General features: G+C 33.0%; 1 protein-coding gene across 2 annotated transcripts in view; it reads left to right on the top strand.

Moving 5' to 3' along the window:
* LOC132923484 (ski oncogene) overlaps positions 1–20,992 on the top strand; it is a 51,752-nt gene extending 30,760 nt beyond the window's left edge. Inside the window, exons 2-6 of one of the 2 annotated variants that reach the window (XM_060987514.1) lie at positions 16,970–17,223; positions 17,319–17,568; positions 17,698–17,785; positions 17,911–18,086; positions 18,235–20,992. In XM_060987514.1, the coding sequence (XP_060843497.1) occupies positions 16,970–17,223; positions 17,319–17,568; positions 17,698–17,785; positions 17,911–18,086; positions 18,235–18,504 (1,038 nt within the window). In that variant the 3' untranslated portion in view covers positions 18,505–20,992. Of the gene's footprint in view, positions 1–16,969; positions 17,224–17,318; positions 17,569–17,697; positions 17,786–17,907; positions 18,087–18,234 lie in introns of both variants that reach the window. The other variant, XM_060987513.1, reaches the window with a different exon arrangement.
* The last annotated feature ends 2,013 nt before the right edge of the window (positions 20,993–23,005 follow it).

Consider the following 23,005-nt stretch of genomic DNA (forward strand, 5'->3'; position numbering starts at 1 on the left):
AAAATATACTTTCTATAGATTGGGGCGGAGAAACACACTAGACCTGAGGCGATTGCTTGACGTCTATAGACATAACTGTCGCCGATGCCCCTGCTTACATCGTGACGACAAGCCTTTCCGGGGGGTGACTTTTTGTCCTGTCACGACTGCACTGACGTTATTCGTTTTATTACTATTGTCGCTGACGCTGCCACTATGTAACAGACAACATGAATTTAACAAATAAGAGCCAAAATGAATACAAAGTGTCAAGAGAATATATTATTACGTACCTATTTAGTAAATACCTGCTGTACCTATATATAATACATCACACTATAATATAATATAGTTGTATACACACATAAACACATCACATTAGCATGATCGTCTATATATTTAATGTTTTCTTACAAACACGTTTGGTGTATAGACTATATAGCGTGATTCGTTTTAACAGGCTTTATGCTCATTTTCGTCATTGGAATTTATTAACAACGTTTTTATATAGTTCGAAAGCACTCAATAATATAAAAATACATTTATAGGAATCAAATTTAATTTTTCTAAAACCATTTTTATCATATTTTCTTTTTGAGACTTTTTAGATTAATATTTTTATTTCTTCTACCAATAGCATGTATGTAAATTGAACAATTTAATATATAAATATTATATATGTATATATATATATACATTGAATATACAATTGTTAATTATTTCCAATTGATAACATTTTAATTGGTATTTCTGTTATTACTATCAGTATTTCAAAATTTTTATTTTTTATCATGTTGTTTGTTTGAGAAAATGAGTTAAATAGAGTAGACAAATAGATCATCATATGTCCATATATATTATATTGAAAAACATATACACGTTACACATATTATATTCGCTATTTGCAGTGACACAAAAACTTTTATTCTTGATATTTTTCATATTTATTATTTATTAAATGTACACACCATTGCACTTTATAGGCCGTTTATATGTACGCAATGTGATTTAATGTCTTCAGTATTTTATGGAGTATATAATATACAATATATTCACTCACACTCACACACATACATGCATATATATATATATACGTGTATTATTCATGGCTCATGGAGTATTCACTATCGTTAAACGCATCTTAATGAAATATGTTCGACACGACTACACGAGATGCAATTACTTATATTATTGCTATAACTTATATGACGGAAGCTTTAAATTTTTTTTTAAGTGGTTCGGCTGGCTTGTACACATTCACACATCATATTTTATACGAATATATTATTATGTTTATGTTTGTATATTTATTGCTTTATAAATAATAATTGCCTGATTTTCGTTCATTAGACCCGTCTTTAAAACGTTTTCATTCTTTTAATTATGTGTAATGTACACTTATACGTATATATTATTCTATACTGTCGTATTATCACTCGAATTATCCGCACAAGTTTTTATTATATTAATTCCACATCGATGTAGAATTAGCTCTAGTCGTGCTTAATAATTCACACGGATTTGTTTAGTTTTTCTAATACTACTGCATTCGATGATTTATTATTATTGAGTATTGGCCAGGTATATAATTGGTTATATCGACGAATTACTTTAGACAACATAAATATTTACGTGTATGCCGTATGGTATATGTGTGTACAAATATATAAAAATGCCAACAGACATGATTTCTGCAATATTATAGTTTTAACCTTGCACTGAAAAAAATACACAATATAATATATTATATTGTAATATTTTTAATGTTCAAAAACGACCTCAACGGTATGCCTATATTATATTATTTAGATAGAGCTGGTGTATAGTGGTAACGAAATGTGAACATTTTAAATTATAAATTCGTGTATATATGATAAACGGTGTTATTACATGTAGGTACTATACATTTCCAGTTGTTGACACAGGTGTATCACGATACACACATACGTCAAACATCTGGGTTATATTTCGCAAAATCATTCACGTGGATTTATTTCCTCCCCGGACAATATATTAATAATTACGGTTTAAGTAAAAAAATATCCATACAATGTTCTATCGTCGTCGTGTATAAAATAGTATATAAACGCTGCAATGCAACTATTTCACATACCCGCTGTATAATGAAAAATTTTAAAATATAATTTATTATGTTATCGTAATGGATCGCGCGCGCATTCGTTGCGAGAGAGGAAATTTCTTAAAACTCCAATTACCTTTATCGATCGTACGCGGCGCATACACGTACGAATAGTTACACGCTTCCCCCTTTATAATACATATACATATGAACAATATACCTATTACCTACCAACCTGGCAAACTCGGCGTCGCAGCAATTTTATTCACAGTACATCATGTACATCATCGCCAGCACGTTTCGCTCGGAAATCACGTCAGCGGCACTGCGTCTTATTGTATAATCATTATCATTCAGTTTGTTCCTAGGCGTCGTTTTTTTCCGCCGTACAATAATAGAGCCGGATTTTGATAATTATTTTTTACGATTTTTTCCGCACCGCCGCTAACCCTACAATACCATTGGTACACGCCATCGGTGCAGTTACAACGATTTTCTGAAATCTAAGTCCATGCGGATCATAACACGGCCGGTGACCATAATTGATAATATAATATAATATGACGTACACGCATAAAAGCTTAGTGTGATTTTCTGCATAATTGTGCCACGTTGAAACAGAGGCCAGTGGAAGTGACGGTGGTTACGGTTATAGTGTATATTACTGTTTAGAAATGAGTATAGTTAAATTATAGTTTAACTTGAATTTGAGTGAAAAAAAAAGAAACACAAAAAATAATGATCGATAGCCGTACCGAATTATTGTTACCGATCCGCGTCGGCGACGACGGCCCATGTCCCAAATTCTCGACCACGTGAAAAATCTGTTAAAGTGATCGAATTACACACAGACATACGCACTCAGTGTTTTTTCAATTCTATATATGTATCCAAGTATATACGAGCTATAAATCATTTTTCTTTCGGTCTTTCTAACGAATCTCGCGAATCTCTCGTTGGTATTTTTGTTGCTGATTTTTGTCAGTAATTACTTATTGGGGCCGACGACGTGCGTGCTATATATTATGTCAATGTCGTGCGTACGCATGTATATAATATGCGCGTGTATGTATACCGGGACGTGTAAGTTCAAGGTTGGTAGAAATCGATCGCGCCTCCACAATGTTTTGAACATTTCGTTGTGGTGGTGGGACGGTGGTGCTACAGTCGCGGTATGCTACCGCGTCCACTGTGTCGGTAGCCTACGAGGGGTGTACAATGTACATTCACACACACATATATATATATATATATATATATATATAATAGGTGTATAGTACATCCGACCCAGTTAATAGCGACGGCAGCGGAAAATTTGTGGCTTTATATATATGTTTTTTTTATTTTCATGTGTACCGGCACGTAGCCAAACCTACACTCTCCCCTTAGACCCATCAACCTAAACTCAAATCGAGTCGCCACCCCTGCTAAAAATTGTTGTGTACGTCAACGTACTTACTTCCTTGCCCTTCTTTTGCATCACTAGAACAACGAACAGTTTATTTATAACATATCGCCGTCCGGTTCTTATATTCTATATAGTTCACCCTTTCGGGACAACTAAGTAAAAATTCATAGATCCGTTTTTTCTCTGCAGCCCGTTACACACAAAATTCCGATGAAATCTTCCTTCACCCGTTGTCCGTTGAGGTAACCTTTATTTTTCATTTTGTAAACACGCATATTATATACTTGAATACAAACGTTCGATTATGTCTTACGATTTTTATAGCATCCACATAACAGTTACAGGATGTGGTTGACTGGTTGTATTATGTGGTACACAACAAAAATAATTAACAAAACAACGTTGCTGGCATTTGATTATTGTCGAACAAATTATTATAACGCGAGAACATGCGCTTTTTTACACGTGTGTAATTGCCAATTGATATTACACGTGATACGTCCACATCTGGTTTATAACGCAGAGATGTTTTTTTACTTTAGTTGTCGTGTTTTATATTTCTGTCGTCGATATTCGTTCAAACCGATTGAAAAAAAAATTAAATATCTACGTCGGGCGATCGTTACATGTGTTATGGCCTTATGGGTGAGGTTGGAAAATACAAATGAAAACGTTGCAATAATTACTCGTGTATACTTAGTATTAAAACAGTCGTGGACTGTCCTCCTATCGGTCGACTCAAGCTCAATAATCTGATTCACCCGGGCGCATTTGGGGATGCTGGTGATGAGTATAAATCCGAAATGAAATATCGGATTTAAACCGAGGGCGATTATTTGAACGAGAGGATTTGGCCATGGCAGTATTTGGAATCACTGCGACGGCAATGCTAGTTGAAGCGCGCGTATATTCGGTACGTAGTGTATGGTGGAAGGGGGGTAGTTTATCGTCGTAGAAAATCGGGCAGCACTTGTCGCGTATTCAAGGGTGTTTTTATTTTCACTGAGTTATCAACTGTTGTAATATTACTATTATTATTACAGTTGCGAGATCATTTTTCCGATTTTTTTTTACCTATATTACAGTACGACATCATTGTATATTACACTTTCGGCCCGACAATTTCTCTCATCGTTCGACGAACATCTCCTATATCTCAATGGTTAATAACGATTGGCGAAGAATATTTTTACATTATAACATCGTCATAACAAAGTTTAAATAAAAAAAAAAAAAAACATCGTCATAACGTTGTGTACCTACTTAATACAACCGTAGTTATAAATTGCTGCTGATTTGACACAGCATTTGCGTCTGTGTTGCGCGAGGAGGGAAAGAGCAGTGCTGACGAACCACACCGGGTTCTCTCCTTCTGACGATATGACAGATTGCTTGCACAAGTACAGCCTTGTCAGTCGGGCGTCGACTACAACCACCATCGCGGAAGCGAAACAGCGCGCACTGAACGCTATTATAATATTATTATAGGTTAGGTTACAATAACATTAATATGTACCATCTTAAACATTGCCACATCACGTACAATGAAAATAATCTACAGCCACCGCTGACACTTTCCGAATGGTTGGTTTTTAAATTTTTATTTTTTTTTATCCCCATTATATGATTGTAGATTATTGTACACGCTTCTTTTGTGGTAATTTATAGTAATTACGAATTCTCGCACAACATTTTAGGAATAATATATCATCGCGTAGTTGTTTTTTTGTACTGTTGATTTCTTGGTGATGTCGTCCACTTTAGTGATGTCGAACATCCGAAAAAAATGTTTCAAATAGTGAAAATAAAAATTAGGTAATATGCTTGGATTATAAGCTGAAGATAATGCTACATGTACGTAGGCAAGTTTATCGAAATTCGAGACTTTTAAAACAAATAACTACGGATCATTGCTTTCTAAAAATAATGTTCAGTCAAACCGTCATATCTATTGGTATAATATGTACTGATTGATTGAACTCGTTAGTGTTAAAAAATGTACGAGCTTACGTTACATATTATTTCTGATTTTCTATTATTTTATTAAAAGATTAAATATCATAAATCAATTCCTAAAATAGCTTAAAAGTAACTTTAAGCATACACACTAAAAACATAATTTCTAGAAAAGATGACTAAAAAAATATAAATATTATAATAATATTATTGTAAATCCAAAAATTGGTTCTAAACCTTCGTAAATTAATTATTTTACTTTAATGTATAACGGTAAAAAAAGTAAACAACTAATTTTTTAGTGTTTTTTTAAAAGTCTTTGTCGTTTTATGCAAAATTTTCAGTCTTGGTTCTGTCTCAAATTTAATTTAAATGTTTATTTTTCTTGAACAATTCCAAGACTTAAATCGTATTTATATTATTTTTCCATTCAACAAAAATCGTGATACATTCGCTGAAAATTATTACTTAGGATTCAGGAACTACCTGTCTACCTGACTGTCTACCTATCACAATATAATAATATAAATCATAATTAACTATTCTAGGTAACGGTTGAAGACGACTTATTTACGTCATAACTTATTTTCCTTTGAATACAAACTATATATCATAAGGCGATCAAACCATTGGTCGGACACGACTGGTTTTTGTTGAGTACAGTCGGTGGATGGTATAGGTTAAGAACGGTTTATCATATAATTATTTTTAATATATAACATGCATACATTAAAAATGTATATAAATTTTGCATGACTGTATTCAATATTATATGCGTATAAATAATATAAGTATAATTTATATTATATTGTATATAATAATATGCAGTTTATCGTTTATGTAATATAAAATGTATAATGTATATGTTTTAATTCGATAAAACTGATACATAGATATTATGTAAAAGTTCGTGAACACTCAAGTAGTCAAGTTTAGTTTTCTTATTTTCAGTATGAAGAAGTAACAATACCTTTGTGGCTTTGTATATATTCTTTACCCTGTATGACTTTTATTTAAAATAATTTTATAATTTTATTTTAAAATTTTCAATTATAAATACATACCTTGTAATTCCGTACACTGGTGATGAGGAAAATTAAAATATGTATACAACAATAATCGTGAGTTTTGAATTCATAGACCACTTTTTTAATTTAATACATTTTAGCGACAAAAATAAATATCACGTTATTTACGTAGGCTATGTCAACTTTACAATAATACACAATAAACAAATTGTTTTTCCCCTTTCGATTATTGTGGCATTTGAAAAATACATAACATGTTACAAGAATGTTATTATTAATTTTTGTGTGTAGGTACGCGCGCACGCGTTCGGTCTTATCGTTCAGCCGACCTGTTAATTTATTTAATACCTTAGGTACTTACCAGGTGTTTTAAAAGAAAAAAAATAGTATTTAATAAAGCCCTAAATACTATAATTTACCTGTGTAAATATTGTGATTGCGGGAGAGTAGTATTTAATCATTTAATCGCACTGTTGGAATTTATGCGTGAAAAATATGTAGCGTTAACTGCGTTGTCGTTGCTGTATCGCGTGCAAAATGGTCTCTGTACCGATATGGTATACTTTTATGCGACTTTTCTAGTGCAGTGTCTGATAACAGTGACGCGTCGTAAATTTTTGCAAATACAAAGGCAATAATATCAAATCAGCTGGGGTTTTAACTGGAAATTTACTAGTAAATTGCATTATTGGTATCTGTGAGTTTAAAAATTAAATTGAATAAAAAGGAACTAAAAACTGAAATAAGCCTATAAATTATAGTCGGATAGTAATAAATACTTCTCCTCATCTTTTGTATGTTTAATTTAAGCTTAAAATCCAATTTTGTGAAAATGTGATTAGCTTACTGCTGATGACTTATTTTAGGTTTACCCGTTTGATACATTTAAAAAGTCTGCGAAACGTCATCTTGAATTGTAAAAAGGTATAAACTGTATATTTTTCAATGTTTTGGTGTGGCCGCGGTGACATTGGGTAAAGGATAATTGGGTCGAAGGTGAGTGGACGGGGATGTTAGTGTGGTATATTATAACAGCATTATAGTACCTAGTTATAAATTTCTTTAAAACGACAACGGCGCGATGAAGATTATACACAGAGAGTAATCAAGTAGCTATTGAGTGTGCCGCGTTCGCCCCACGTAATTGAATTCGTTTCTGTTGGCCGATAGTGGTGGCGGACACGAAGCGGGACGGGACTAAACGAGAATCCAATTTCGGGTGGGCGTTGTATTCCGCGGCCGTCACCGCCGTTGCCGCCGCCGCCGTAATATATTGCTACATCCCTCTCCCGTTTAAGGGGCCTTGTCGTGTCACCGCCGCCACAACCCTTTGATGAGCAGCGCGCGCGCGCACCAACTTTAATCCGAGGGCTTTATATGTGTACCGTGCAGCTTGATCTCGTTCAAAAGCTTAATTATCACTGCGGCGTTCCCTGAAGTCGATGCTTGTTCCCCTGCACGACTGAAGCAGGGTTACGTTATCTCGTGGGGCACCTATACAAGTAAATTGTTATTATTATTATTATCATTAGCGTTTGACTTTTGTGCGGCTGAGGAGTGAAGGGGGTGACAACATTTTCGGAAATCCACCGGAAACAATTGTAACCTCTAGGGCGCCCTATTCGTCAGCAACATTATACAAAGAAACGATTATTAGAGCTACATATTACGTACACTGCGCGTGCACTCGACCTTTTTTTCCGTAAAAAAAAGAAACGAGAGAAAGAAAACAAGTATGGGGTCTTGCGCACGCGCCACTGCTACAGCAGTTACACCGTGTCACCGCCGTTCGCCGTTACCCCCGCGGTCGTTTTGACACGGAATAAAAATAAGGGTCCTTCTCAACGTTATTTTATTCAGACGATTTTCAGGCGTGCGCGAGGACATTCGTTTCGTTTCTTCCGCGATATACCTATATACCTATGTATATATTATTGTATGTTACATCAATATTATATGATATACAAGCTATAATGTAAGAGGATATTTATTATAGCATGTATTATCAATGTTCATTATTTATTGCTTATTTATACTTTAACGATTAACCTCGAAAATATAATAACATTGTTGTTTTATTGAGGATACCGTCAAAAACGCTCTTAGTAGGTATGCCGATTTTAAATTCAACTCCAATAATCACTTGGTTCGGTATAATCGCGTGTATATAGTATCATTATTGCATATACCGTAATATACCGGCCGTTTCGCCGCCATACGGTCGGCGATGTCGGCATACTACAAAAAATATGTCCGAGGTAAATTAGGTATACTTATATAATAATCTGCACCTAAGATTATCGAAAATCAAAACCCTGTTCAACCAAAACCGCCTCCTATCCATTTGCTGTTGTCCGATTAATAATCTTCAGATACATTGCCGCTAATTATTTTTTTTCCAAATCGATTGCTTCACAATTGGATTAATTGCGTATAATCACCCGTGTCGTTGCTGAACATTGGCGGCGGTTTTTTTTTTATGTGTTGGTTTTAAATTTGTTATTATTTATTCATTTTTTCTTGTCTTAGCGCGTTATTATAGGTGCCGACGCACTTAACACATTATAGATATTGTATTTAGATTTTTTGCGTACCTACTGTACGTGTTTTGTGTACCTATAAATTATGTTAAGCGTTTATAATATTGAACGCTTAAAAGATTAGATATTGTTTTCGCGTTCAATAGTTTACATTTTTATAAATATTAAAGTAATGCAGCTTTAAAATATTGTCATAAAACAAGAACAGCAATAAACGTACCTATACATATAATATAATATATTTAATATATACTTGTTATCATGGTTTAAACCCCTTTCACGGATGAATATTTGTTACGAGTTATTTACATAAAATATTAATTTGCGTCTTACGTATTCTCTTAAATTGTCCGTTATTTTGTTCAGTCGTTTTAACACATGTATAAATATTAAATATAAATTAAAAGAAATGAAAACTTATTGTTTTATAAACAATAACGATAATATTATTATTTATTTTAACGTTTCATAGATTATTTAATGTTCTATGAAATGTATTATCTCTCTTATAAGAAAACACAACGATATAGAAAATAATAAACTTATCGACGAGAGGTAAAAACAAGCAAACCGGTTGTCATCATTTTCCTAAGTATATACGTGTGTTACATCGTCTGTATTTCTCGTACCTATATATACGAGCTCTGCAAAAAATTATTATATAAAAATTCAAAATAAAGTTGCATCACAATCGTTTACAATAGATCTTTGTCTGAAAGCTGACACTTTTAATAAATTCTTATACGTTCTATGTGTGTTACAATATAAATACATACATTTATGTATTCATATTAGTATACCTATTTGGTGTAATGCCCTCTTAAATTTTTAAATCGTATATTTATTAATGTTCTTCCTCTTATTTTTTAATTTTTTTTTCTCTCATTTGGTCCAGGAACCATTGGGTCATATACGTTCCTACGTGGCAATAGGTATCATGTCTGCTGTCTGCAGCGTGTTGTTATTATTACGTTTCGTGTTATAATCGAATCGAATAACAGTAATAATAATAAATAAATGCCGATGGTGTTCGGCGGCCTTGGTAATAGGATCGCAGTTCGTATAGTATACAATTAACGTACATCACGGACACACACTGAAAGCATGGCAAACACTGCAACAGCAGTGGCGTTCGAGGCGGAGACGGCTGCAACAGCAGCGGTGGCAGACAATGGTCTTAGCGCGCGTGGATATCATATATATATATATAAATGTATGTGCGAGTATAACAAAAATGCTCTCTCGTCGTCCGAACAACAGCTGTCGAACAGATGCGCGACGTGATGCTGTGGCCGTCGGTATAATATAATCGCACCGCCACTGCAACCGTCCTAGACCCCGAGTGTGTGGCTGTGGACCGTGATGTGCGCAGGCGACGGCCGCAGCCGCGGTACACGTCTCCGGGGTCCCCGCGATATATTATTGCGCGCCGCGAAGGAGGAGACCATCCGGTGCAGGTAATGGGACCTGACGCGATAAGTGTGTGTGTGTGTGTGTGTATGTGCAAAGAAAGAATATCACGATTCACGAGTATAACATATACACACATATACAGAGTGATTCATGCTCATGGTTCACTCCGATTATTTCCTTAATATATTAAACTTGTTTACTGATTCTTGTAATTTTTAAGTGTACTTAAAGAATATATTTTAAAATTCTTATGATTTTTTGAACTTCTCGAAGCCGTGTCTTGTGACAAACTTATATTTTTTTTAATTAAGAAACACTATTTTGTTTTGAACATTATTTAATTGATAAGAAGTATTATATTTAATAGACAATTTTAATGTTTTCCAATTTTAGAATTAAAATAATTATGGTTTCTTAGATATTAAGACATTTATACTAAGGATAATAGTACTTGAAAATTATTTTACAAAAATATAAAATATAATATTGTGTATTTGTATCATCTATTTATCAATATTGTCAATATTTTCAGCAAAAAAATCTATTACTACTATAATATAATTTTATTGTAAATTAAAAAATGGAGGGTTCTTTTTGAAGTTGGTATTTTCACTGGACACAGCTTAAGAATTTGAAAAGCGGCCTTTTAAGTATACATAATATATTCAATTATAAGATTTTGATTAATTGCATAATTATTAAAAAAAAACGGGGAAAGAGCATGCTTGGGGAATCATCCTGTATATATATATATATATTAGAATGTATACGACGGAATGAGAGGAAAACGAAAAATAAACCGGTTTGTAACCTGTGTTATTACGCGTCCCGCAATCTTCAGGCAGCAGCAAGACGACAGGGAAATATATTGTATTTGTGTGTGAGCGTCGTTCGTCGTGGCTTGGATTTTAAGGGAATAAATAAAATTCAATTCTTATAAGTGGAGTGAAGACGGAATCGGCCATGTGTATTTTAATATTATATTACATTGTGCTCAGCGATTATAATATGACCGTTTAATAAACATATATATATATATATATATATATATTATATATCGTACGCGAGAAAGACATAATAATAAACAACATAAAATAATCGTCGTCTTCGACGTCTTGTCGGCAAAAACCGACCGACCACAAAAGAGTTCCGCAGAATCCTTCGCCTAATAGATACGCCGACTATATTACTATATAATATAATGGATCTATATACGCATATAATAGTCGCAGGTTATACTATTATTATAAATGCGTATCATATGATTATTCCGTGTGTCCCTCTATTGTTTTGCCAAGCGGTATAAGTTATTCAGTTAGTGTATAAATATTTAATATGTATAAAAAAAGACTAAAAAAACACGACCGTGTTGTAATAATTGCCCTTGGTTATATGATTTTTTTCTTTTTTATCCCGATATACATATAATATACCCAACAGCGATAATTTAAATCGTATTACCCGTGGAAACAGAATAATAATCTTTTAACAATAATCGTATAAGGTAGGTTCAAATACGATATACAAGGTGATTCGATGAGTATCTGCACTAATTATTTCGAAAATTACTACAATTCTATTTTTAATACTATTTTTATAAATTGTATCGTTATAATTTTTTTTTACCTTTTTTAAAATATAATAAGTATACAGTTTTTATTACTTCATATCGAAATATTTCTTAGAGTACCTCGGTAGTTCGGTGCATAAGAATCAAATTTTAAATGAGTAATTTTTAATTAGTATAGTCATTTAAAAAACTTAAAAAATGACAACGATAAAAAATATAAGTTTCTCAGAATAGTTAACAATTTTGAAATAATACGAGTGTAGACACTGAAGTGGATCACCTTGTATACCATGATATAATATATATATTATCGTGTTACGTCCGGCGCCAAAAAAACTCGTTTGCGGACGACAATGAGATAAGTATTTTTTTACGCTACATTGTGTGTGTCAGTATTTAGAAAGATTTCAATAATTCGTCGTGAACGGTTTGCTAAAAACAATATTGAAAAAAAAAACGAAATCCTTTGTTCCGTGTATGGCAAAAAAATACGGTGGCGTTATCGCGTTGTAAAATCTCGACGTAACCACTGCATGCGTCCGAGTACACGCGGTCTGTTCGTTGTATTTTCCACACGCATACGCCATTATAAAACTATGTACAGCCATCGCCTAGGTATTTATGTAAATGTTTGTGCAATATCGTATAATATTGTCAAGTGACTTGGGCAGGCCGCACCCAAAAAACAAGTCACATTTGAAGATTTAGTCCCCCCAATCAAAAATGCGGTCATTAGTACTTAACATATTATATAATTTTTAGAAAGAAGAAAGTCCCTTTAAAAAATGCTGCTATACGCATTTCATCTTTTCATACTAGATACGTATTTTTGAGTTAGACACAGAATATCATATCGTTATATTAGTTAGGTTATAATAGGTACTCATCTTATTTTTACCAACCTAAATACCAGACGTGCGCGTATAATAAACCACCTATATAATTTTTTTTTTTTTTTTTTACCAACCACCTACCCCACTACGTCACAGTATCGGCTCGGTCTGTGTCCCCGACCTTCGTTCGTCGCACCTTACTACTACCCCCTCACAAAAAAAAAAAAAATTATCCGTCGATTGGCGGCGGTGAATGCGGCGCAATTTTCGACCGCCCGGTACCATAATAAAATACGATATTATATTATTATAGCAGGCGTCGTATATGTTATCATTGTCGTAACGACCTACTGCAGCGGGTGATCACCCGCCGTACGCGCATTCCAGGACCCGTCCAACAGATTCGTATTTTTTCCGCCCTGTCTAAAGAAGAGCCCCATACGCGTTTCATTTTGACTCGGTTTTTATATATACCTAATTTATAGTATACACCTATTATTATGTTCGTATTATGCGTATCGTGGGTATAAAATAATTTAAATATATATGTGTATAATATATGCCTATACGGCTGTATAACCCATTGACGTTTTACGGGTTACACATTTCGTGCACAGTCCGAACGCGGATCGTTCGACACTCGGTCGGTGGCGGTTATAATATGAGATTTTTGTTCTTCTCGAAAAACGTACACGTATATTATATATTATATTGTATTATATGTCTTGCGCGTCCCGCGGCGAATCCGCCCCGTCATACCGCCGCGCCACACACTGTATACATATATTATATTCAGCACACTGGTATATATACGCACACGCACGCGGTTTATTATATTTTTCGCGGTCGTATCTCCACGCACACACTGTATATACAATATAATGAGGATGATAATAATAATAATATATTATTACAGTATCATATATGTGCACCATATAAACGTAAACTTTGCGGGGCGCCGCCAGACGCGATGCGCTCGGGTTCGATCCGGCAGTCCGCCTTCGCGTGTCCCTACACCCCTGCGTTCTCGACGACTATATACTACCCTTTGTCTCCCACACACACACACACACATACATACACACAAAAACACACACACACACAAATATACACACCCGACACCCCTCGGCCGTTGCAACCGCGCACCCTCGTCCGGCGGCGCGCGGCAGCTTCACGTCGCCGCCGCCGCCGCCATCGCCGCCACCGCTACCACTGTCTGCAAGGGACGTCTGGACGTGACGTCATTGCCAGACGGATCAATACGCTACCCGGGGGTTCGATTTCGATCATCATCATCATCATATCATATTATTATTTATTATTCACTCATTCGCACGCGTATTTGAGTAAATAAGTTTAATAATTTTCCATTTACTTATAATATTTTACACGGGGTGAGTGACAAATTTTTTTGCAGTGTTTCTCGTCAGACATCACTTGCACATTATCATGTGACGAGCACAGTGTACCTTACTATACGTGTCGTATAGTCGTTTACTCGATCAAAATGGTTTTTTTCCGATTCAAGTGCGGTGTTCGTACTTATTCGCTCGCTGCCGTATGTTTATACGATAATCAACCTCTCCCCCCGCCCAACACCAATTCGTCAACCGAGGCGCGTTCTGCAGGTTTGCACCCGTGTAGATGAGATAGCCCGGGTGACGGCGTCGGCGGGCGTTTGAAGCCTATCGAACGCCACCGCCGCCACTTCCGTTTGCGTGTTAGTCTTCCCGGTTGACTTTTTCGTTACGTAATATTGTATCTACTTTGGTATGATAAATCATCGTATTTTTGTTTATTTTTTTTTTGCATTTCGCACAATTTATTTTCATAAACACGCTCGCGCGTACTGGTGTGTGTGTGTGTGTATGTGTGCGTATGTGTGCAGTGTACTTGTATAATATAGTTTTATTAATATGCGACATGTATTGCAATTCGTGCCACCCTCCAAACCACGCCCCTTATCGATTATATCCCTCGACGCGCTGCCAAGCCAATTTTTCTCTCTTTAGTCGAGTTTGTGGTGATGCCGCCGCCGCAACCACGCTTTATACTACGACGGAGTATTTCACCGAAATCGATTTTCTCGCTCAAACCGCTGCCGCCGCAGTGTTTGACCTGTTTTCGATGAAATGTTGATGTTACAAATATACACTTAATCATATCTATAACCTACCTATAATAATATCCGATCAGAAAATAAACGGAATTTATATCATGGTTTATTGTTCTCTGTAAATCTGTTCCTTCATAATATAATATTATATTGAGGCGTATTACGACACTTTTGTTGTTGTTTTAGTCCGTAGCGCTAAGTACGTTGTCGCCTTCACGAAAACGGCAAATTATTGTAAAAAGGATACGTTTCTCAGTTATTCTTTTACATATTTGTTTTTGTATTGTGTTAGAGTTCTATACCGTTATAACTTATAATTTTATATTAGGTTTAATAATGAATAATGGTAAATAATTTAAAAACAAAAAAAAAAACTATCAACCTATTTTATTTTGTTATCATTATGGAATGATATAACTCAATTTGTTGTTCAGCACAGTAAAGAATATATTTTTGTTCAAATAATTTAAACCATGATGTATCTTCAACCTATCATTCTAACCTAACTATAAATCCAGTCCTTTGTCGTATTGATTTCACCATTACATATTTATTTGATATCCATTCTTTGTGTATAGACTTTCACGTATATTTCTTTTTTATTATATTATTATTATATTCTGCGTCATATTTTCTACGAAAGGAGAAGTGTGCTTTGTGCTTACAACGATCGATTTAAACGCTGACGTTTAAATAAATATACATATACCTCGGACTCGGGTTATATGTGTGTTTTTATGTTATATTTTTGATGTGACGATGTGTAGTATACTATTAAATATATATTGTTTTGAACATTCTCCTAAATAACTTTTCAGAATAGGAAAAAAATGATATAGATACAATAATTATACATAGGACTTTTTATTGAAGATTTTAATATCATATAAAAATGTAATTCCATTGACCCTTTATTACTTTTTTCTGCGATCGTGTACGTTTTACAGTACTGAAAACGTCGAGATCGGTACGTTTGAAAAGCCCGCCACCATCTTCATCATCGTTTTTGTTTTATAATAGTACTATAATAATGGTCCATTAACACGATTCGATTCCGGTCTGGCTAATTGCGTACGTGACGTGTTTCGTGGTCACAGTTACATGGCAGAAGAAATATTACAACAAGCAATGAACGCGTATTTCGCTTCAAAAAAAATTACATGAATATAATAAAATAATTGATCATAAAAAATAAGTATCGTGTCTAATTAACCATCTCACAATCGTGGTACATTTAGATAAAGCAACAAAAAATATTTCTGAAAGGTGCATGTCTCCGAATTTTGCGGGTATTGAGATTCCCCGTCCCACCTAAGTGAAATCGATCAAATTTGTATTATTATTACTGAAGCCGAAGTGTAGGCCATGGTCTTCAGTCGTCAAAAGTTAAATTAGTTAATATTATGTAGATAATCTTTAGCAACCATGACTTAAAGCTCATGCGTGATGTGTCACGCACGTACTCGCCGAATCGATATAATCCAAAACTGTAATTCATCTGCCCATGTGCGCATGACAAATTGTATAGGTCTGATAAAAACGAAATTCTTGGGTAGAAATCAAGTGATTGGGTTGAGTGTTAACATAAATATAACATATCATTTAAGATAAGATTCAAAGAGATATTGAAAAATCTATTTCTTAACATTTAAAATAACTTAATAGATTTATTGTAAAAATGAAAATGTTTAATTTAAAAATCGTTATTGAAATTAGTTATTGAGATATCAGCGGATAGAGATACGTTTTGTAATCGTTACTCGTGTGTATAGGTACTTTGTGTAATGATACGAGTTAACGCATATGGAATCGCGTGTAGCATCGTTTGATGTAGTACATGTATATTTATGTATTGTTTAGATAGTACGCAAAGAGTTATCTATGTCGATGGTTGTAAGGATCGACGTAATAATCGCCCAAAAGCTGTTTCTAAGCGTAGATACTTAATAGCATCTTATTAATATTTTAATTAGAAGACACTTGTAAAATAAAAATAATCAATATCCAACATCTGTGCGTGATAGCTAATCGACATTTTTTTTTCAGTTGATGGAACTTGTGCCTGTGTCGTGTACGGTTCGCCCGTCCAGGGCAGAGACACCGCCGCCGTCGCTGAAGAGGACGAAGCTCGAGGATGCGCCGCCTGCGGTGCCTACGGCAGCCTACTACTCGGCGTTAGGCATGGCGCCCACGCTGCCTAACTACATGGTGGACCCATTTCACTATTTCTACGGTGCGTGGGTGCCGCCACCTGCGGCCATGTACATGAACAACTCGCATCACCTGTACAGAAACGACAGGTTAGACATATCGCCGCATTTTTGCATCGGTTTCCAGATGGGCATTTTTTGTTTCGTTTCACTAATATCAAATTATTTTTTGTGCCGTAACGCAGTTTGATCAAGAGAGAGAGACCGCCGAGGTTAGTGGACCCGCAAAAAGTCATATCACACACGCAGTCCGAACAATTCGGCAGGAGTTTTCAGCCGAACGTCGCGTTGGCGCCTCCTACTAAACACAACGGCAATGCTAATGCCAGCAATATCCTAGGCCATCACCACAACCATCACTATCAAAACTCTAACAATGTCAACAACAATAATAATAACAGCAGTAATAACAACAACAATACTGCCAAACCGACGGTGAGTAAACATTATCACGCCGCGTGTGTAGGCAGCACATTGTATACGCAAGTCGTCTTATAGTGTTTTTCTATTTCCGTGTTAACATAATAATATTATTATAATAAATATTCGGATGATCTCTTTCAGGTCAAATTCAAAGACAAAGATGACGGTGAACAGGAAAACAAAGACATTATCCCGACTCAAGAGTCTGAGAGAAGATACAACAGTGTTGGTGAGTAAACCTACCGTCGAGCTATCGAGTAGATTTTTTGTCTACCTATTCAGATTTTCATTTACTAATATTCTATCAATAATTACTAATTTTTTAATAATCGTCGATTGTTATTTTTACAGCAGCCAGTGTCATGGAGCAAGTGGCTGCTGTTTTGGATGCCTTGAGCGATGCTAAGGAGACGACGCGACAACAAGTGATCGGATTGGTTGAGCGGATTGCTCTGCGGCTTGAAAAAGTTGAATCGAAAAATCAGCAACTCGTCCGGGAGAACGAAATACTTAGAAACCAATTGAACACGGTAAGTAAATGTCATAACTCAGAACTGATAAATATTAATTGGTCAACATATTATTTATCATACTATTTATACCATTATATTAGTGTCCCTTTATGATGAAGATGTTTGAAAATTCTTAATGTTTGATTATCTTTTTGTTCCCCAACAGAAGAGGCATACGAACAAAGAAGATCCGTTATTAGTAGATGACTGTACGATGATTAAATGGGAAAACAGCGGTGGTATTGACCAAGAACATAGTAAATCCAACAGTTTGCCATTAATGAACAAGAGGTGTAGTCCAGTATCCGTGATAACCTCACCACCATGTCAGCCCAAAACACCTCCACCCCATAATCTGCAGTCCAATATCATGGCCGCTACCACTGCTACCATCACAGCCACCTCAGTGTTGATCAAATCGGAATCCATCGACTGATTATTATAACTGCAGCCTGTTGTTTACTTATTATTAATTATTATTATTTAATTTAATATTGCTACCACCGACAATTGATCTCTCCTTAAAAAAATAAAATTAAAGTAAATAATAATATGTATAAATTATACAAGCTTTTTATAATATTTATTCAGTACTACAAGTATAATATATGTTTATAAATATTAAAATATACATAAAGTAATAATAATAATAATTATTATTATTTCTGTTATTATTTTATGTATAACAATAATAATGTTTTGTTGAATTCTCTTGTCTTATGTAAATAATCTAATTTAAAATATTGTTAATTTGATTTTCTTAATTTCCTGACAATTCTTCTTAATATATATAAATATTTATATATAATTTAATTTTCTTTTTGTTATGAATTTTTAGTTTAGGATTATTTTTATTTATTTATTTGAATTTTTTTGTTATTCATTTTAAATTATTTATGTTAAAAGTTGCTGTGCCAATTTTTTGTTTGTTTTTTTTTTCAATAATTATTAGAAGAAAAAATAGGAATGATAAACTTTGGAAAAAAAAATAGAGCATGGTTATGAAGGAGCTCAATTTAATACTTGATTTCCCAATATTTGTAGGGCGTTATTAGTTGACCTGTGAAATTTTTAAACATATTTTCTGTTAAGTATGAGTAGAAACTTTGGCAATCGGTTAATGCGCCAATGCGGTATACTGTCTCAACAACCGTTTTGGAATTTTTTTTTGATAAATGCTGAGGTTTCTTTTCATGCTAAACAAAGTGTAATTAATGGACTATTTTGATAATGTGTGCTTTTTCGATACATTTTACTTTCTAGTTAATGGACGAATTTGTGTATATTATTTCAATATTAGAATGTGTAAAAAAAAAAAAATATTTATTTGGAAAAAGTCAGTATTCCTAATTTTTTTCCACAGTGTCTAATTATTATTTATTTGCATACATAATATTACATATAATATCGCACCAAATATTAATAATAATGAAAAAAGCAATCACGTATAAAATTATATTTATACATTTCCTAGTACTTTAATATATACATAAAGGTAGATAAACTTTAATGATTATAAGATGACAACGTAGAATAAGTATTATGTTTTAAAATATATGTATATATATATATTTAAAAAAAATTACGATTATGATTGTAGTTTTGAAGAACAATATATCCTTTTCCCTCGGGCTAGAGAATAATTCAGTACAAATTAGTAAGTGCCTTAATTCTGCAATACTATACACTAACCTTACTTAAAAAAAAAATTAATTAATAATAATAAGCATAAATAATATAATATAGTTTATGTATGTTTTGCATGCACTATAATAATTATGGGATTTTATTAGGCTTATAAAAAAAAAGAGAAAAAGAATGTTATTTTAGAAATAATGGTAGATTGATTTATTATTAAGTGAGTTTTTGTTGTTAATGTTGGCGTGCGTTGTTGTATCATCCAACAATTTTTTTCATTATATCTAATGTATTTCAAGTATGCAAATTAATAATAAGAATATTAGTACCTAATAGTAATGTGTATCAAATATAACATACAGGTTTAAAAATATGTAAATCTATTAAATTTAACTATACCCATTATTGTTTAATTAAAAATAATATAGTTTGTTACCACGCAGTTTTAATATGTACCTGATGTGAAAGCCAGTAGGTAATTTATATATAAAGTATATACTATTATAATATATATTATATAAATATACTTAAAGATGTTTTAAACAATGTTTTTGCAAACAACGGAATAATAATAAGGTCCCTTTTTTAATTTGTTTAAGTAAATATCAAGTCTTCCTTAAAAAAGAAAAGATAAAAAAAATAAACAAATAACTCGAATTCTATAATAAATAAAACATTTTCATGCTGTATTAGTTTTTTTTTTCTATCTTGTGCAATTTAACTAAATTATGTCAAAACACAATGATAATATATCATATAATATATATACTTATTAGTTGTAATAGTTTGTTGGATATGTATATTTAATATTTATTAAAGGAGTAGAATAATAATATATTATAATAGTATAACACATTTTTATTCAACTTGACTGGAAATCAAAAACAACCATTGTGTTCACATACATTTTTCTCATTATTATTTAATGTTAATTGACAAAACTGTGTAATAATATTGATTTTGAAATTTTAATGTTCTTATGTATATTTTGTTGTTGATGTACAGACATTTTTTTTTTCGTAACTTAGAGTTTTCTAACTGATATAAAATGAAATATTTAGCTATTTCATTTTACTATCATTATTATTATTATTATTATTATTATTATTATTATTATTTGTAACGATGTTAAGTTTTTTTAAGTAACTTATATTAGGTAGTTTTTTAACTGTGCCAAGCTTTGTTAGCACTTTTTAAGCAAAACCGAGTCATTAATTTTTTTTTGTATATATTAAACTGCCTGTACCAAATACATTGTATCATAATATACATGATTATATGGTGTATTGAAACGGGTTTTCTTTACATGTATTTTTTTTGTGTAATGTTTTTAATTTAAAACAAAAAACAACCATTTCATTTATGGACATTTTTTGGAAAAAAAAAACAGAAAAAAAGAATCAAAATAAAAGATTACTATATTAATAAATAAAAATTAGGATTGTGTTTTGTTTTTGTACGGAAATCTATAACATAGTATATAATTTAAATGTTTTTAATTTGTATGCAAAATTTGCAGTAGGTATCTTACATAATATATTATCATTTATGATTATATATATTATAAATTATGACAAGAAAATTATCATGATGATAGGATACTTATAAGTTATAATACACAGAGTATAAATGTTATGAATTATCATTACCTAATGAAATCACGTAAATGGTTCACCATGAAAAATGAGTTATAGAAGAAAATTCAGTTATTTAAATATATATTATATATGTATTGGCTGGAATACCTAATTTAGTATTTAACACTAATTAACATTTATAAATCTCTGTTCATATCTATAATGTTGATTTCTTTTGATTTTAAATTTAAAAACAATTTATCATCAAATTCGAAAATTCGATCTTATATAAATTATAATCGAGTTTGCATATTGAAATAGATTGATTCATTGTTTTTAATAAAAAAAACTGAAATTATTATTTTATCTGGATTTAAAATGAAAGTCAAATTTCAGATCAACAATATTTGTAAAGTTTAAATGCTGATTTAGGTAATAAAACAGACATAATATAAAATATTGTAAAAAACTATTTTTCACAAGAAAGTAACAACTAATTTTATCATTAATGATTTTCTTCTACTTCGGTTGGATGAACTACATTACTACTAAACATTTTTAAACGGAAACCCGTAACGCCAAAGTAAAATATGATTGTACACTTGTACAATGTACAATATATATAATTATACATATATTAAGTAGGCGCTATAAAACGTTTTAACTTACACGTATTTCTTATATCTATCTACGTTTGAACGAGTGATCTATGGGTATTGATGGTAGTAAATATTATGCGAAAGGTGAGAGCAAAACGATTTTCTTAAATGAAAAAAGTGTCGATGCGACATAATACTATATACCTGTCCAAGGAAGAGAGAGTGAAAGAGAGTAAGGACGTATTTATGCGTGTATATCAAACATATATCTAATATAAATATAAATTATGATAAATCTCGATGTTGGTTTGTGGTGGGTGAGAGGGGTGGTAGTTATGGTGGGTGGACCGCGGTATTGTATAATATGTGTATTTATCTTGTCGATCGGTCGCGGCGGTGGTCAAGGTGACCTTGCGTCAATGTCATCTCTTTCGTCTTCGTGCTCGTATACTCACACAAATCCACAAACACGAGCGCATTTCGATTTGTCGTTATATATATATATATATATATCGTGTGTGTGTGTGCGTGCGTGTGTCTGCAAGTTTGCCACGATGTTATTATAATATATAATACTGAGACAGATGTACGGACGTTAACTGGTGGGTGGGTGGGGGGGTCACACCGCCCTCGTGACAGTCGTAACGTCACCCAGTTCCCGGTTCCGAGCTGCTAAGTGCAGATCGCCAGAGTTTGGTGGCGGAAATGTTGTTCGCGCGCTGCGTCATATTCAAATGAACTGGCATAACATTTAAATAATAATCGATAATAAATGATACCTATATTACAATAACATAATACTTCCAATATGATATCGCAATATATATATTATAGCCATTTATAGATGTGTGCACCTACTATATCTATATAGGTACTGTGATGTATAGGTGTAGGCGTGTAACGCTGTTAGCAAACGCGTGTTATATTATATTTACTGCCACACGTAGATCGACGTTTTTACTATAATATGACCTAATGTGACCTATTGTATTGCACTGTAAGTCTGTAAAAGTGTGTTATATACCACAGTAATGTACGCAATAATTTATATAAATTTTCGAAATTAATCAAATTTACAGTTGTCAGTTTGTTCATAGTTAAACTTAATAACTTTTTATCTATT

Source organism: Rhopalosiphum padi, chromosome 2 (genome assembly GCF_020882245.1).
Source record: "Rhopalosiphum padi isolate XX-2018 chromosome 2, ASM2088224v1, whole genome shotgun sequence".
NCBI lineage: Eukaryota > Metazoa > Arthropoda > Insecta > Hemiptera > Aphididae > Rhopalosiphum > Rhopalosiphum padi.